This window comes from Telopea speciosissima, chromosome 1 (assembly GCF_018873765.1).
Source record: "Telopea speciosissima isolate NSW1024214 ecotype Mountain lineage chromosome 1, Tspe_v1, whole genome shotgun sequence".
Taxonomy (NCBI): domain Eukaryota; kingdom Viridiplantae; phylum Streptophyta; class Magnoliopsida; order Proteales; family Proteaceae; genus Telopea; species Telopea speciosissima.
The window spans coordinates 71,325,043-71,344,350 of NC_057916.1; the positions used below are offsets into that span (position 1 = coordinate 71,325,043).

Sequence of the window (19,308 nt, forward strand, 5' to 3'; positions counted from 1 at the left end):
TGCAGTAAAATGATTGATGAAAAAATAAAGTAACACAAAGTCTAACTGGGACCTTACCACAGAAAGACACCATTTTGATCAACATGAGAAGTTGCCAAAACATCCATATTGGGTGACAGGGACAATGCCGTGATAGCCACATCCACTTGTACAGCATCAATCTGTCTTGCGAGGATAACATCCCAGATTCTAAGACTTCCATCCATACTGGATGACAAAAGCCATTTCCCATCCTCACTGAAACACAGGTCAGTAATTCGATCTGTATGGCCTTCAAATTTACGAACAATTCTTAAGGCAACAATGTCAAACACCCGGATAACCATATCATCAGCTACAGTTGCCAAAAGCCCTAAAAATCACATAGAATACCATATGCTCACAATATGCTCCAAAAGTATGTAATTTGTAAAAGATAAAGAAATAGCATAGACAAATTACCATTGGATCGGTGATAAAGTAACTTGACCACAGAGCAACCGACTTCCAATCTGGATTTCAATTCACGGCCCTTGAAATCCCAGATCTGCAAAGGGACCCAATGAATGATGAACTTTCAAGCAGAACCCAGCTAATTAGAATTTGTTTCATTCTGAGAGATTATTCAAACACCACAAATGATTGTTGGGACAGTACAGTAGGTTCGTTCTCCCAAGACATATGACCAGAAAGGGAGGACAATCACCATATTCTAGAAATATAGGGGCGCCGCAATGGACTGTCCATGTTCTCCACACCCCCTCATTTTCTTTTTTAAGTTAGTGTAATAATAATGTCATAGATTGGGGATTCTGCTAGCTTGTACCTATTAGAGAGTTGTGCTGACAACCATTTCTGGTTAATCATATGTTGTAGATTCTTTTTCGAATTCTTGCTCCTTTTTTCTTATTCGTAGGCTTCTGTTTGTCCTTGTACTAACCCCTTCATTTTGTGTAACAGATATTTCCATCATTGATCAAAAGAAGGAAGACATGACAACATTATATTGAATAAAGCAAATAATTTACAGAAAGTTGTCTCATCCAGTGACCTATTCCCTTAACTTTTTAATAATTTTTTAAAAGTTTAGGTCTCTCATAGAGCGTCCCAGTGCACGAGGCTCCCACTACTGCAGGGTCTGGGAGGAGAATATGTACACAGACTTAACCCCGCGCTTTGCGGAGAGGCTGTTTCCAAGTTTCGAACCTGCAACCTGATGGAAGACCTCGCAGTGGCAGGAGCCTCATGCACTGGGTACGCCCTTTATGGTAGACTTTGTCTGCAATTAAATTTTACACATTGAGAAGGCTTTGAGTGAGGACCGACACAATAGCTGTTGCGCTACTTCCTTCCCTTATTTATGTCTGTCTGTAGACATCTACTTCATTTGCTTCTTTATTTCTGTTTTAACTCTGTCATGTTGAGCCAATAAGATAAATTAAACTTGGTATCTTCCAGTACAACACTTTATGACCTCAGTTTTGAGTTTTGTCAATGACGTCTAGAATACACACCTTTACATCTCCATGATATCCAGCACTTATCATGAGGGAATTTGTAGCATCACAAGCAACTCCAACCACTTCACTGTCATGGGCACAGCTGCTTTTTTCATAAATGTCTATGTAGCTGCCTCGGCTGATTCCTGATTGAAGATTAAATCTCTCAATCCAACCACCTTCTGTCCCCAGAACAGCAAAATTACCACAAGCACTAATTGCACAAGTCTGCCACATGAAAAAGAGTTTTCATGAACTTCAAAGATTTAGTGAAAACAAAAAAACGGAAAGAGGATCTACAGGGCAATACTGTACATTGGAAGACTGTTGCACATCAATTTGACATGCAATGTGCCTAAGTAATTAAACGAAATTACAAAATACAATACTGTGAAAAAGAAATGAGAAGCATACCTTAATGGGTGTTTGATTGTCCGAGCATGGTGTTAGGATGTGCTCACCAAGGACAAAGTTCTGAAGCCTCCACACATATGCCCGTGGAGTATCCATATGGCAGGTTACAACATTGCACCAATCACGTTCACGGATCTCAGCTAAAATTGGTTTTTATATACAAGAAAAAAAAAATGAACAGAAAAAGTAAGGGCATTCTTCATATTAAATGTACAAATGCTTTTACTGAATATGACGGTAGCATTCACTACCTCCAGCTTATCTGTTTCATCAATGTCAGTCTATCATGAAATTTAGCTGAGTCTTGCAACTTTTATGATTAAAATGTCCTTGAAACCATTTATAGAAGAATAAATATAAAACAACCAACCTAAAGATGACACATGCAATTTACTATTGTTTAATAATAATAATAATAATAATAATAATTTATCGATTTATGAAGGGGAAGGAAAACCCCATAAAACAGAGCCATGAGGAGATTCCTAGTTTAGCATATTTGCAAGAACTGAACTCTGGTTAAATTATAATGCATCCCATTCCATGGAAGCTTTATCTTTTTGACCATGTACCTTCAAAATAAAGAAATAAATACAATGACCAAGAAACAAAATCTAGTGCGAGGCATAAACTAGAAAAGAACAAATATGATATTTTCGAAATAAATCAGAAGGAAAACCAATACCCTCTTTTCTACTTCTAGATAAACCTGCAAATACATTGAAAGAGCAGCTCAGAGAGGGAGACACTTACCACAATCAAATGCAACAGCAGGCTTCAATTTTATTTCTTCCACCTGGAACAAAAAAGTTTCTAGTATGTTAACACTTTTGCTTGTTATGAACGACGCTATTTGGAGAACAGAACAATGGAAAAGCGCAATGGTGCAGCGGACTGTAAGGGTAAGAAGCTGGCATATGCCAAGGAATTGATCATCCAATGAGTCTTGCATTCCTGTATAGGTACAAAAAACATGCTGTATGATCGTAATCTCTAGTCCATCCTATTCCAAGAGATAATATAGAAATGGTCCAGAAAAAGAGTCCACAGTTGGGTCTGTATGATCATCTAGTCAGGTTTTACCACAACAGACGCTAATAGTGGAGCAATCCAACGATCCTTTACAATATAATGACGACATGAGAAGAAAAAAGTGAGGGTATAGCTTATGGTGCATAGACTTTAGGAAAGCTATATGCACAAAAGTGAAAGCAGAAAACTTGTTCCTCTTGTACCTTCATCCTAAGCTTCCTTGCCCTTTTAGAGATATGACGCTGAGAAAGCTCTCTACTTTGTTGATCCTGGTCACCCAGAGCCAAATTCAAAAGATAAAGAACACATCAAAAAATTATCCATAAACATCTCCAGTAATACATGAATGCAGAATAAAGTTTCCTTTCTTTTTCACATCCAGGAGTGGGAGGTAAGATAAGCAAACTTCCATCCACTGAAAATAAAATAAAATATCCTTTTCTTTTTCACACCCAGCTGGACTAGAGTTTCAAATCGAAACTCAGATCAGGTCCTACCACTTCCACCACCTGTTTCAACAAATATTTATATTTTTTAAAATCTTAGGTTGCAGATTTGAATGTTAAAAGTTGATCCGACAGACCCATGGATTTTGCAGATTTGAATGTTTGTTATGTCGATTCTACAGTCCAAATCTGCAGAGTTCCAGTCTGAAAGCCTGCTGGACTAGAGAGTTTCAAATCGAAACTCAGATCAGGTCCTACCTCTTCTGCCACCTGCTTCAGTAAATATATATATATATATATTTAAATTCTTAGGTTGCAGATTTGAATGTTTGTTAAGTTGATTCTACAGTCCCATGGATTAGGGACCATCGTCTGAAATTTCAGATCAATCTGAGCCTATTTGGTTGATATCCGTCACCTGAAAGCAATTCAGGTCTACTGCTCTCACTGTTTGTGATCGTGAGGAAGAAGAAATGCTTCTTTATTGCACATGAGGACAGCTTCTGTAGAAATTACACAATAGCCCTATATTTTCTTGAGTCTTATTCTGTTTATCCCTATAGTGCTTTTCAAAAATTCAAATCTCAGAAAAGCCCCTGAATTTGTAACTTCTTTCTGTTATACCGCCATCTTTTCTGAAATTTCAGCTTCGTGCTTTCTCTTAAATTTAATTATTTTTATGTCCCAGATTCTGATTTCTTACCCAAAAGGGGTTCAATATTAAGTGCTGATGGAACGCGTTAAATCAAGCCCTTTAACCTATCCCATACTAGGCCGACCCAATCTAGCGCCCATACACTAGAGTGGCCCCCATTAGGCACATAACAGACCACCACGCTTCCGCAGCCGTCATCCTCGGCGGCTCTCACTCTAGGCAGCTTTCACTCTAGCGGTAGGTAGCCCTTTCCAAATGGCTCCACTCTGCTCCAAGGTTTTTGCCTGGCGGCAGGTAGCCCTTTCTTGACGGCTTTCACTTTACTCCAGGTAGCCCTTTCCGTGACTCAAACCCGTGACATGGTGCCCAGCTCTAACACCAAATGTTAAGTACTTGACCGATACACTAAAAGCTAAAGAGCTGATGGAACGTGTTAAATCAAAACCTTTAACCTATCCCACACTAGGCTGACCCAATCTAGCGCCCATACACTAGAGTGGGCCCCATTAGGCACATAACATTCTATAAGTTATAAGTTGTTCCAGAATTTACAAAATTGCCAGTGCTCCTTCATATTTGGATTTTTACCCTTTTCATGGGCCTATAGCAACCAAAATTAGGGTTTTTGGAACACTAGGTTACATTAGAAATGCTGAAAACTAAGGCTACGTTTGGTAAATGTCTGAACGGCGTTCAGAATTGTTTTTCTGTTCTTTGAGAACAAAAAAACATGAATTTATGTTTGGCTTGATGGTTCGTATTTCTGGTCTTTTAGAACGAACCGGAAGGATTTTGGCCTAAAAGAACAAGAACGACAAATTGACGAAGATGTCGAGCAGTGAGCACTTTGGGGTTTGAGAAAGTTATCACTTGCGAAGAGGAGGGGAAAAGAGTGGAAGAGAAGGGGAAGAGAAGGATTCAGCCGGAAGAGTTCATGACCTGCAATCCCTTCAAGGTATGTTGTGAAGCCCTCTCTCTCGCTCTCTCTCCCTTTGTCTCTCTCGCTTCCTCTCTCACTCTCTATCTCGCTATCTCTCTGTCTTGCTCTCTCGGTCTTGCTCTCTCGCCATCTCTCACTCTCGCTTCCTCTCTCTCTCTCTCTCTCTATCTCTCTCTATCTCTCTGTCTCGCTCTCTCGCCATCTCTCACTCTCGCTTCCTCTCTCACTCTCTTTCTGGCTATCTCTCTGTCCGTCTCTCTCTGTCTTGCTCTGTCTCTCTCTCTCTCTCTCTCGCAATCTCTGCAACTCTCTCTTGCTCTCTCGCTCTCTGATTTTTGTGAGATGTAGGCAGCATTTTGGGTCTTTGATCTGACCTATTTGTTCTTTCTTCTCCCATTTTGTCTCAGAAATTGGTAAGAATCAACCTGCTGTAAGCCCTCTGGTGTTAGATTGAAGAAATCAGAAACAGAAAGGTATGGATTTTAGGGTTCTTGATGAAGTTTTTTGCTTTTGAAATCTTTAACTTTGTTTCACTATAATATGTGTAGGAGTCCGTGAGATAATTTGACAAATGTTTAGATATTAATTTAAAAAAAGAAAAAAGAAAAAGGTCTCCAACCAGAGTCTCCTGTGGTCCTATCAGAGTATTGAGTACTGTGAAGCTCAAATTCTAATCATCCAGTTTGTGTGCAACTACTGGAAAATTTTCCCAAACTCCCCTCCCCTCCCCAACGAACCTCTCTCGCTCTCACTGGACTGTTTATGCTCGATTGGAGATGCAAGGAACCAGGTAACATTCTCTCTCTCTGTTTTATCGCTAACTGTGTAGGCAAATCGACCTCTTTCTTCTTTGGTACCAGCAAATTGATCTGTTGTCTGAGAATTTCCAACCCCAAACCCTATAATCCCCAAATTGGTTTCTTTTGTTTTTCGGTTCCTCATCCAAATTAACCTGGGAGGAGTTGATATTGGATGTAAGCACCACAAGTTCTTGCTCTTACCTTTGATACATGCATATACTCTATTGATCTGTTATTGACAGCAGGAGATTCTTTTGGCAGGGTTGATGGCTTTGTTGGGCTGTTAGGCTTTTCTGAGTTTCTTTTGGCATGGTATTCTGTATATATATATAGATATTTTTTCTACAATAATATCCTCTTGGGATATTGAAATCTATTGAGTCACATTAGACTGCTAGCTAGCTGTGTTGGTCTATTGGGTGCTTGTGTTATAAAGCGAGGGGTCTCCATGTGGGGGACTTTGGAGAGTTTATTTTGAGATGAGAATTGCAAGTATAAATTCTGGGGGTGCCCACCATAAAAATATAAACAAGAGTTTATTTTGACATCCGAGTCATGTAATTTATCCAGAAGAAGGGCACCATTCCCTTGTATGATCTGAAATAGTTTAATATATAATCTCTGGGGGTGCCCACCAGATAAATATGAACTGATAGGATGATTCAATTGAATTCCTTTTTGTGCAGAGAGATAGGATCATGATATAGAGTGATAAAGGGTTGTTTGGGATTTCAGTTTTCAAATTTTAATGATGGGAGGATTTGTCAGTGTTGTAAGAATAGAAAGAGAAGTTAAGGAGAAGGCAGAAATAGGTTAATGCAGAATGTTCCCCCCTCTTTTTTATTTCTCTTATCTTACATGATATCTTTTGTTTGATTCAATAAATTAAGTTATATTATATGATATAGTCCTTGCATTCGTATGTGGGCTGTTAGGCTTTTCTGAGTTTCTTCAATGCCATTAAAATAGAGAGTCCAGACTCTAGATTAAGAATACCATGTTATTCTATATTTTTGTTTCTACACTAAGATCCTATTGGGATATCTGAACTTAAATTGATCAAGAAAACATAGATAAATGTTTAGATATTCGAACCACCATCCCCTTTAACTTTGTTTCACTAGATGAATCTGGATTAATTTGATATGGTTTTGCTGACCTGATGTATGTACTGGATATTTATCGATAACATAAGGCATATTTTTCATTGTTAGACATACTTTGGCACTTTATACCGTTTGTCCACACTAACTGCTACTTATTCACAAAGCTCTACTTGATGGGTCTTTAGCTCAAATTGGTAGAGCACTTGGAACATGCTCCAAGGGGATGGTGGTTCGAATCCACCAAGGCCCTTTCTATTCAACTGTTCATACCATTTTAATGGCACTATGACACTAATCCACATAAAAACCCAATTTTAATGGCACCATTGAAATTTGACATATTTATATAATTATTTTGGTTATGTTAATGAGATATTTTATTTTTATGCTAAGGTTGGTAAGATAAAAGGATTTTACAAGTATTTTTTGGTATAATTTATAAGGAAATTGCATTATTGTAATTAATATCTGTTAAAAGAGAGATGTAGAGAATGCTTGAATGAATAAATCGATCATTCAGGCCCTGTTTATATAAAGAACAGAATTACAACTGAAAATAGAAACTTAACTCAGTCCTAGTCCTACTAGGAATTCCTAATACAACTAGGAATCCCAAACTAGGACTCGGCTGGGGAAAAACAATAAAAGGAATAAAAAATAAAGAAAAAGAAACATAAATAAAGTGGGAATAACCACCCTAACTGGACTAGGACTAATCCTAGTAAGCTAGGACAGGTAGGACCAATCCTAGTGGAACTAGGACTGCTTACCCCAATCGGGTAAGCAGTAAGCAGTAAGCAGCCTATTTCAACACTCCCCCTCAAGTTGGAGCAAAGATGTCGATCATGCCCAACTTGACTAAATTGGGATGAAACAATTTTCCAGACAATCCCTTGGTGAAGATATCAGCAAGTTGATCCGCAGATGTCACAAAAGGAATACAAATCAGCCCATCTTCTAACTTCTCTTTGATGAAATGCCTATCCACCTCAACATGCTTGGTACGATCATGCTGTACAGGATTGTGTGCTATACTGATTACAGCCTTGTTGTCACAATACAACATCATAGGAAGACGAATAGGAACACCAAGATCTTGTAACAACCCTTTAAGCCAGAGTAACGCACAAATACCCTGTGCCATAGTTCGAAACTCAGCTTCGGCACTAGAACGGGCAACAACATTTTGCTTCTTGCTACGCCACGTGACAAGATTTCCACCTACAAAGGAGCAATACCCAGAAATAGACTTGCGATCTGCAGAACCAGCCCAATCAGAATCAGTGTATGCTTCTATCCGTAGATGACCATGCGTAGACAAAAGAATTCCTTTTCCAGGAGCTGACTTCAAATAGTGTAGGATACGAAGAACAACCTCCATATGAGAAGAATGGGGATCATGCATAAACTGGCTTACAGTACTCACGGCGACAGCAATGTCAGGACGAGTGTGTGAGAGATAAATCAACTTCCCTACAAGTCTTTGGTACCAGCCTTTATCAACAGACTCCCCTTCTTTCTCCTTGAGTCGAACAGTAGGGTCCATAGGAGTATCTGAAGGATGGCAGCCTAGCAACCCGGTTTTAGCTAATAAGTCTAGGACATACTTCCTCTGGGAGAGAAAAATGCCTTTAGAAGATCTGGCCACTTCAATCCCAATAAAGTATCGCAATTTCCCTAGATCTTTAATCTCAAATTCTTGTCCAAGGAAGGTCTTCAATCGTTTGATCTCATCACCATCATTACCAGTAACTACTATATCATCGACGTAGACTATAAGAACAGCAAGTTTTTCACCAGTCCTCTTTATAAAGAGTGTGTGATCAGCATTACTCTGCTTATAGCCCACAGAAATCATAGCTTTGTGGAACCGGCCAAACCATGCTCGAGGTGACTTCTTCAGCCCATTAAGTGCACACTTCAATTTACACACTTTTCCTTGGTTTCTGTCACAAGAGAACCCTGGTGGGACGTTCATATACACCTCCTCATCCAGTGCTCCATTTAGGAAGGCATTTTTTACATCTAGCTGCTGCAAATCCCATCCAAGGTTGACTGCACAAGATAATAACACACGAACAGTATTCAACTTTGCAACAGGTGCAAAACTTTCCTGGTAATCAATGCCGTATGTCTGAGTAAACCCCTTGGCCACGAACCGTGCCTTATACCTATCCACAGTGCCATCAACCTTCTGTTTCACCACAAACACCCATTTGCATCCAACGGTTTTCTTCCCAGGTGGAAGAACCACAAGCTCCCATGTGTTATTTTTCTTCAAGGCCTCCATTTCTTCCATCATAGCTGCCTTCCACTTTCCGTCTGATAGAGCTTCCTGCCAATGGTTAGGAATACGAACAGAAGAAAGAGAGGAAACAAAAGAATGAAAGGATGGGGAAAGTGAGTTATAAGAAACAACATGAGATATGGGATGCTGAGTGCAAGTCCTGACACCTTTGCGAAGAGCAATAGGTAATTCAGGAGAAGGAATATTACCAGGTGGAGAGGCAGGTTCTGGATCTGGGTTCGGCAATTGGATGGGTACTGGAGCAACAGTTGATTGAACCTGCTTATGTTTCCTTCCATAGGTCTTCACAGTACGGTCATCAATCCTCCTCTGAAATTCACTAATAGTCCTTTGAATAGGAGTCTGGACCGGGGTAGGTTGCTCCTCTTGAATAGAGATAGTCTCCCCCTGTATAGGAACCTCTCCCCCTGAGTCAGGGGAAGTACTGGGGACAGGCCGAACTGGTTCAGACTCGTGGTAAACAGACTGAAGTGGAGGTGGAGAGTCAATAGTCAGCACATCTTCACTAACACTCTCCCCCTGAAGAGGTGGGGACATATAATATGAAACATGTTCATGAAAAACAACATCCATGCTAACAAAAGTCCGGCGGGAAGGAGGGTAATAACACCTGTACCCCTTCTGGGTAGCAGAGTAACCTAAGAAAATGCAGCGGAGACTACGTGGGTCAAGTTTTCCAGGGGACCTTGTATCCCTGGCATAACAAACGCAGACAAACACCTTAGGTGGGACTATGAAGGAAGAAGAGCCAAGTAATAGCTCAATAGGGGCCTTGGAAAGAAGAACCCGACTGGGCAACCTATTAATTAAATAGGCTGCAGTAAGAACTGCATCTCCCCAATAAAGGGAAAGGACATTGCGAGCAAACATAAGAGCTCTAGCCACCTCCAAGAGGTGGCAATTTTTCCTCTCAGCCACACCATTTTGGGCTGGAGTGTTAACACAGCTGGTCTGATGGAGGATTCCATGGGCAATAAGGTATTTTTGGAACTGACCTTCCGTATACTCTTTCCCATTGTCACTCCTTAAAATTTTAAGAGTGGCAGTAAATTGGGTCTTAATTAATTGATGAAAGTGTTGAAAGCAAGAAAAAACTTCATTTTTTGTATGCATAAGGTATACCCAAGTGAACCTAGAATAGCAGTCAATGAAAGTGACATACCACCGATGGCCAGTCAGGGAAGCTTTCCTACTAGGCCCCCATACATCAGTATGAACAGTATGAAATAAGGAAGAGGATCTCTTATTAGAAATAGGATAAGTTGAACATGTCTGTTTAGCCAAGACACAAGGTTCACAAAAAAAATCTTCCTTATTACAATCCTTAACTAATGCTGGAAATAAATTTGATAAAGTTCCTAAGGGGGGATGGCCTAGTCTAGAGTGCCATTTATGTATTTCAGAAGAGAAAGATGCCAAAGGTAAAGACTGAGTAGGTGTAGGATCTCCATCAAGCAGGTACAATCCGCCATGCACTTTACCCAATCCAATCGTCTTCCCCGAGTCCAGCTCCTGAAAAACACAGTAAGTTAGAAAAAAAGTCACTTTACAATTTAGGGATTTAGTGATACTGCTAATGGAAAGAAGGTTAGTTGTAAATTTGGGAATATGCAACACAGATGACAGGGTAAAGGAAGGAGAATAACCAATGGATCATTTCCCTGAGATGGAGGAGAGGGACCCATCAGCAATTTTGACTTTATCCTTACCAGAAGCAGGAGAATATGTATCAAAAAGGCTAGAAGAACCTGTCATGTGATTAGTAGCACCGGAGTTTATGATCCATGGAGTCGATACTACCGATGCACAATGACCAGCAAAAGAAATACCTATACGGGCAAAGAAGGAACCTGAATTGGTAGCAGACGTAGTAGAAGCAGCGGATGTGTTCAACATACGACGGAGAGCCTGGAGTTCTTCCTGGGAGAAACCGATGTCAGCAGTAGGAGTTGGGGCTACACTTTCAGTGTGATTGGCTTTGCTTTTATACTTAGCACGTCCTCGTTTGGCCTCAAAATCAGCAGGCTTGCCATGTAATTTCCAACACTGAGCCTTCGTGTGATATGGTTTGTGACAGTGCTCACATTTCACAGGCTCTTTAGTATTGGTAGCACCAACACTGTCAAAAGAAGTAACAGGAGTGGAGGCAGCAGTCAGTAATGCTGATCTCTCAACTTTGGGAGTAATCATCATAGCAGCCCTTCTTGTCTCTTTACTGTGAACATACGAAAAAGTTTCTTCTGAAGTGGGGAAAGGAATCCGACCAAGGATTTGTACCCGAATAGGATCATAATCATCATTGAGGCCAGCCAGGAAATCATAGACCCGAAACTTATCAACATAGGAATGATAGGCAGTGATGTCAGTAGTAGTAGTAGGTGAAAACCTAGCATAGTGATCCAATTGCTGCCATAAACGCTTGAGGGCAGCATAGTATTTAGTGATAGACAGCTCCTGCTGAGTGGTATGTTGGAGTGTCTTCCTGATGTCATACACCTGAGCATCATTACCTGAACGGCCATAAGTTCCCTTGACAGCAGTCCAGATCTGGGTAGCAGTGTCAAGGAGTAGATATTGACTGGAGAGGTCAGTGGTCATAGAATTCGTAATAAAGGACATCACCATAGCATCATTGGCAGCCCATTTAGTACGGGCAGCACCTTCTTCAGTAGGCTGTGTGGTGGTGCCAGTAAGATGGCCAGTGGGTCCCCTACCAGCCACAGTCACGGAGATAGATCTGGCCCAAATGAGGTAATTTGATCCCTCAAGTTTAATAGCTGCAGCGTAAGGGAGAAATTCTGTCCGCGGCTGAGAATCAACTCCAGAGTTGGCCGTGGTTACATCTGAGTCCCCCATATTGCAGACAAAACAGTATAAAAACTGAAAGATGGGTCCCTTCTGTAGCAATAAGAACCAGCCCTAAATAAAAAATCGATAGGTAGGGTTTTGAGGAAACCCTAGAAGAGAAATCGATTGAGATTCAGGGGTCTTCAAGTCGTAAAAAAAAATTGCAGAATCTGTCTTCAAAGTTGATGCAGATCTGTGCAACAAAACTGCCCACGCAGAGAGGAGAAATAAATCAGATCGAGAAGCAGCAGGTCTTGAATATTTGTTCAAAAAAACCTGGAGAGTGATATGGATATATGCCTCAATGGTAGGAAGAGAAACAGAGACAGCAGCTGTCCAGAAAAACCTGTAGTGTTGGATCCCAAGAAAACCAGCCTGTAATTGTAAGAGAATCTGATCTTCAATAAGGGAGAACTCCAAAAAAATTTTGCAGAAGTGTGGGCAGCAGCTATCGATCAAAGAACTTCTTAAATCATCAATTGTTGAGGTGAAAAATTAGGGCAGCATCTACAAATCACCTCATTAGATCTGCCCTAAGTGGAGAAAAAACCAAAAAAAGTGAAAAGAGTTGAGTGGGGGGGAAGATGGAGATCGAGTGATAATGGAAGGAGGGTGGGGGGCTAGGAACCATGCTAGATCTGAGAGACTAGCTCTGATACCATGTTAAAAGAGAGATGTAGAGAATGCTTGAATGAATAAATCGATCATTCAGGCCCTGTTTATATAAAGAATAGAATTACAACTGAAAATAGAAACTTAACTCAGTCCTAGTCCTACTAGGAATTCCTAATACAACTAGGAATCCCAAACTAGGACTTGGCTGGGGAAAAACAATAAAAGGAATAAAAAATAAAGAAAAAGAAACATAAATAAAGTGGGACTAACCACCCTAACTGGACTAGGACTAATCCTAGTAAAGCTAGGACAGGTAGGACCAATCCTAGTGGAACTAGGACTGCTTACCCCAATCGGGTAAGCAGTAAGCAGTAAGCAGCCTATTTCAACAATATCAAATAGGGAAGAACATGTTTTACCAAACACCATTTTTGTTCTGAACGGTGTTCTTGAGACCGTTACCAAACAGTCATTTTCGGTCTCAAAATGCTGTTCTAGACCAGAAACGTTAAAGAACGTTTCTAGTCAAGAACGGGCGTTCTTTGTTCAGACATTTACCAAACGTAGCCTAAGGTCCAGATGCACACAGAACAAATTAATCAAATCTCTAATGGAAAAGTGTAAACTTTCAACTCAGCCCCATTGCCAATGTGGTAATAAAATGTGCACAAAATTCATTAGTAAAAACAACCCAAAGTTGCATCGGAAGTAAGCTTTCAACTCAGCCCCATTACCAATGTGGTAAGAAAGTGACCACAAGATGCATAAGAATCTAAAGATATTTATTCTGATAAAAAGGAAAAAGCTAACACTTGTCCTATCATGTTTTACCGATATATAAAGTTGGACACAGCTGTTACTACCAGAAGCAATGTCACAAGAATAACATACTGATGCCAAACCTGAATAACAGAGAAGAGACGAAAGGCGCGATCCTGACCAGCAGATAAAATGTGTCTTCCATTAGCGTAAAACCTGCAAGTATTTTCAAAATTTAAGAATGCCATCAGAAACTTAGCAAATCAGGCATGACTCATAGGGCCCCTAAACAGGATCCAGCAAGTCAATTCATGAATCCGGCCAATAATGTGTACATTTTCTAGAATTTTTTTGGGAGAATACAAATGAAGGTATTATAGGAATGTCAATTTTATTTCATGGAAATTACTTATTAAAGGACATTTATCCACAAATAAAAAGAACAAAGTAACACAAGACAAGTGCATTCAATTGATTATATATAAAGGATGAGGTTTCTTACATGTATTAATACCAAAAATAAAATTTAGGTACGTATCGGTACCTTACAGATACGATATGTATCAGTTAGTATCGGCGGATACAAAAGGATAGTTATAACCTTGTACAGAACCCTCAGGATCTAATATAAACCACTGATTAAAATAGACTAGGTAAAGGGCCAAAAGGATGTAATTAAATTTAGCAGTTGCTGGGTCAGACACACCAATATTAGCTGAAAATGCGGCAATAATGTCATCCTGATGTACTCTAAAGAGGTTTTCATGTCAGTTGGGCTCATGTTGCCTCTCAAAGAACCATTGAATCTGATATCAGGTGTCATTAAGGAGATCAGAGATCTCAGTTTAGTTTGCAGAAAAAGGAGAGCGGAATTAGAGGTCTAGCAGAATTCGGCCATAGGGACATAACTCATAAGACAACCTTGTGCTTCTATCCCAAGGTCTTATTAGACGAGGAGGAATTAGTGATGTGTATAGTATAGGGTTATGATGCAGTACAAGGCCAGCATATAAGGAGAAAGAACCAAAAGGGCCAGCCTAATAAAGCCCTTATTAGCATGGTATAAAATCTCGCGAAATTTCGGCGATATATCGCCAAATTTCGTATATCTCGACATGTCCGAGATACGAAACCAATCCGAAACCAAAAAATACAATATTTCGTCGATATATCGTGAGATATCGACGAATAGTGTGACACTAGGGGCCATTTTATACCATATTTCGCAGCTCTTGGTCGATATTTCGACCAAGAGCTGCTGAAACTCTATTTTTCTCTCTTCTTCCTCATTTTTTGTTCTTCTTCCTCCCTTCCAAGCCTCATCCAAGCATTGTTGAAGCTCCTTGTCGCCGGGAAGACGTTTGAGGGTCATCTAAGCTCATCATCCAAGCGTATTTTCATTATTTAAGATAAATTCTATTTCTCTAAAACTATTTTTTAAAAAAATACTTTGTACAAATGTTGTTGGATGTTGATGATATTAATATATGTTAGACACCGGAGGCCGATCTACAGCCTCACGGTGTCGAAATTTTTTTCCCATATGTATTTTTTTTATTTTTTTTCTGGTTTTAAAAATTCATTTTCCTACAACTAAAATAGGAAATAATTAGGGGTAATATGACTTAGATGGTAATGAATTAAATATATGTTAGACACCAATGGCCGATCTACGGCTTCACAGTGTCGGATTTATTTTTCTGCTTTTAAATAATTATTTTAATTTTTGAAAATTAAGAAAAATATATAAAAATTAAAAAAACATAAATAAATAAGGAAAAATATGAGTTTTAAGTTTAAAAAATAATGAAAAAATATGAAAGTTATTTCTATATGTTTTGAGATGCATTACATGTATATTATGTTTCCTAATTTTTGGTTTTCTTGTGTTAGGTCAATACTTATATTAACATTATATATAAAAAATTGGTTTTAATTATGTGAAAAATATAAGGGTTAGGGGAAAAATATTAAATAACTATACAAGTGTATTAGTAATCTAAAAGTGTCAATTGAAGTGCATCTACATTAAGTTTTTTAATTATTTGTGTTACTTACATTGCAGTAAACAAGTATCATTATGGCGGATCGTGATAGACAACGTGCGAAGGGCAAGCAAAAGGTGGGGGAAAGTAGTCAACAGAGGGGGCGGAGGGAACAAAGAGAACAGAGGGAACAAGAGAGACCAGCCAGCTAGCATAGGGGTGACATTGCATGGTTACATGGTACTCCCATTGATGGGGATAAGAGAAAATTTATATGTAACTATTGTCACATGCAATTTATGGGAGGTGGGTCCAGTAGACTTAAACAACATCTGACTGGAGGATCTAAAGATGTTGTAGGTTGTCATATGGTCCCTACTGAAGTAGCCAGGGAGATTGGTGATAGTTTGAGGGGAAGAAAGAAGAGGAAGGCTGACAAGCAAAGGATAAGAGAATAACTTGAGGATACAGTGAGGAGTTCGATGGGAGGAGGAAGACGATACAATGATGATGATGATGACGACTCCTCCTTCTCTGATGATGATGACATTGTAGTACCTGATGACATACAAACAGCATTGGAGGCTAGGGATTTTAGGCGGACTGTTTCAAGGAGTAGAGTAAGTTTTCAAGATGATCAGCAGAGATAAAGAGTAGGGGGTAGTGGAGGAGCTGGCAGTTCTGGAGGTCCTAGAACTTTGAATCCTTTTAAAAGATCACAAAGTGTGAGGGCAGCCCCAACACCTCTACCCGTACCAATACCACCATCAACATCTGATCCTAAATTGCAAAAGAAGAAAGGAAGCAGTCAACCCAGAATCAAAGGAGCATGGAAGAGGATGAAGGGATTGGTTAAAGAATCAATAGCTAAGTGGATGCTATACCATACCATCCCAAGAACATCGCACAAGGCCCCATTATGATACCATGATAGATACCATTGCAGAGGCTGGCCCAGGATTCAAGGGCCCCACCCCATATGAGGTAATGAATGTTTATCTACCTCAACAAAAGAGTGAGATTGATGAGTACATTAGTGAGATGAGGAATATGTGGGAGACATATGGGGTGACTATAATGACAGATGGATGGACTGGGCCTACAAGAAAGTCCATCATCAATTTCATGGTTCATTGTGATGGGAGGACAGTGTTCCTCAAATCTGTGGATGCATCTAAAGAGATAAAGGATGCAAAATATATTTACAGATTGTTAAAGGAAGTAGTGGAAAAAGATGTGGGTATTGAGAATCTTTTCCAGATTGTAACGGACAATGGAAGTAACTTCAACCTGGCTGGTGAGAAGATGATGAACAATAGTAAGTACCGGCTCTTCTGGACTCCTTGTGCAGCCCATTGCATTGACTCAATGCTAAAAGATGTGGGAAAGTTAAAGTTGGTGAAGACTGTGGTTGAAAGTGCAAGACAAGTCACCAACTTTGTATACAACCACTCCTATGCACTCAATCTATTGAGGGAATGACTAGGTTAGGTCTGACATCACAAGATTTGCCACTAACTACATTGCCCTCAAAAGCATTGAGACAAAGAAGGCCGGGCTGAGAAGCATGTTTACTTCTGAGGAGTGGTTTGAATGGAAGGGTTCCAAGACTGCAAATGGGAGGAAAGCACAAGCAACGATGTTATCTGAGGACTTCTGGACCAAACTAAACAAAGTGGTGAAAGTTTTGGAGCTAGTAGTTAAAGTTCTACATGTTGCTGACTCCGCTCTGAAAGGCCCAACCATGCCAGACCTATATGCTGTAATAGACTTGATGAAAGATAGTGTCTATAGTGTGGCTCCTCGCAGTAGCAAACACTTCTTAAATATCATAAATGCTCGCTGGGAGAATCAACTTATGCATCCACTGCATAAGGCTGGTGAGTAAATTTGTTTTATGTTTACTAATTCATAGTATTATTATTTACTAATTACCTATGCATTTGACAATACCTCTATTCTATATGTCATATTTCAACATACTACTTGAACCCTAAGTATCAATATAACAATAGGCTTGGGTTGGAAACTCAACTTATTGATGCTGTGAAACAAGTAGTGAAGAAGTTGGAGCCAGATGGTGCACTACAAGCAATTTGCAACAATGAGGTGAGTTCATTTGGAAACTCAACTTATTGATGCTTTCAAATAAGTAGTGAAGTACTTACTAATTTTCCACATGGGTGTAGATCAAGGTATTTAGGGATGCATTGGGAAGTTTTGGAACTGAGGCTGCGATACAAGGCAGAACACGTGGTGATGCTGGTAATTCTTTTAAGTTTTAAATTACATATGTATTGAAATTTGAAAGTTGAAACAACATTTGACACATATCTTTTTTGTTGTAAACTTGTAATACAGCTGAATGGTGGGTGTTGTATGGGGAATCGGCTGAAAACTTAAGAAGAATAGCAATTAAAGTCCTTGCCCAAACATGTTCTGCATCTGGTTGTGAGAGGAACCGGAGTACCTTTCGCACTCATCCACCCAAGAGGCGCAATGATCGGGGTCTCAACGCTTATCCGACATGGTGTATGTACACTACAACTCGAGGCTGAAATCGCAACACATACGCACGGGACATGAGGGACAGAGGGGCACCATTGATCTAGCCGACATCTTCAAGTCGACTCAGACGATGAGGACCCTATTGTGGATTGGGTGAGGGATAGAGGTGAGCCAGTGTTGGATGAGGAGGGAGGTAGGCCCGACCCCATGATAGCTTCCCGAGATTGGTGCCGATGTGGACGAGTATATGGTCGATGAGGGTCGATACATGCAAGGGAAGCCTCACCCATACCATTCCGCGACCATCGGTGGCAATGTTGTTGATGATGAAGACTGTCTAAGTCCTTAAATGATGATGATGATGATGATGGTGGTGCTGATGGTGATGCTGGTGGTGGTAATGCTGGTGGTGGTGATGTTGGTGGTGGTGATGCTGGTGAAGAATTTGACGGCATGCGAGAGCGTTATGTGGTAGGCCAGGAGGCCCAGGATACGGCACTGTAGAGCCAATCCGATTCACCGAGAGACACAGCGATCATGCCACACAAGATACGGACCACGAGCACGTGCCCCGCACCCCACCTCAAAAGGCCCCCTACATACATACAACAGAAGCGTAGGGGTCGACAAACACACATTGCAACCCGATCACATGGACATTGATAACCTATCTAGCTCGTTGGTGGTTCGAGTATGGCGATAGGGAGGGAAGACCGATCGACATCGACGTGCCCCATCTTTTGACGCACATACCACTCCATTGGCATCGGATTATGGTGCGTCACAACCTTACGGTGGATATGGATATGGATCATCATCTATGGGCGTTTAGTGGGGTAGGGACTATGACTACACCATCCCAGGGACATCTTGGATCATCTTTTGTAGATAACATCTTTGCATACCTTAGCGGACCTAGCTACCAACCTCACCAGCCATACAGCAGCCAATGCCATCGCCTCTTACGGCCGGCGCCAACATCATATCACGTGGATCATCTTCTTCACGGATCGGATCGATTGGTAACCTTAGTTTATATCCTAGGATAGGTTACCTATAGTATGTTGATGATTTCATTTACGTGACACTTGTGGATGACTACACTCGTTTCTTCTCCGATTCTATACCGTGATCCCACATATGTCCTTCAAACAGAGAGCAATGGACGCCGACTCCGAGGCATGAGTGGGATTGATCCAGGGAGGCACAAAGAACTACTATTAGCAGTTTAGCACTTGTAATTTGTAACTTAAGTTGTGATTTCATTGATCATGAACTTGTGAGTTGTGACTTCATGAGTTGCATGAGTGACTTACTAACTTTGGCACTTAGTGTATTGCCTTTAAAGCTTTAAGCGAGTTATTGAATATTATGGAGTTTTGAGAATCATGGTACTCATCAATGTGTATTGGCTT

General features: G+C 40.3%; 1 protein-coding gene across 1 annotated transcript in view; it reads right to left on the reverse strand.

The window, feature by feature from the left end:
• Positions 1–19,308, reverse strand: part of LOC122644960 (WD repeat-containing protein 36) — a 45,750-nt gene that overhangs the window by 4,300 nt on the left and 22,142 nt on the right. The window contains exons 8-14 of the mRNA XM_043838321.1: positions 13,544–13,616; positions 3,128–3,193; positions 2,646–2,688; positions 1,893–2,032; positions 1,494–1,706; positions 442–526; positions 58–352 (exon numbers count right to left, since the gene is read on the reverse strand). Coding sequence (XP_043694256.1) covers positions 58–352; positions 442–526; positions 1,494–1,706; positions 1,893–2,032; positions 2,646–2,688; positions 3,128–3,193; positions 13,544–13,616 — 915 coding nt within the window. The remainder of the gene's footprint in view (positions 1–57; positions 353–441; positions 527–1,493; positions 1,707–1,892; positions 2,033–2,645; positions 2,689–3,127; positions 3,194–13,543; positions 13,617–19,308) is intronic.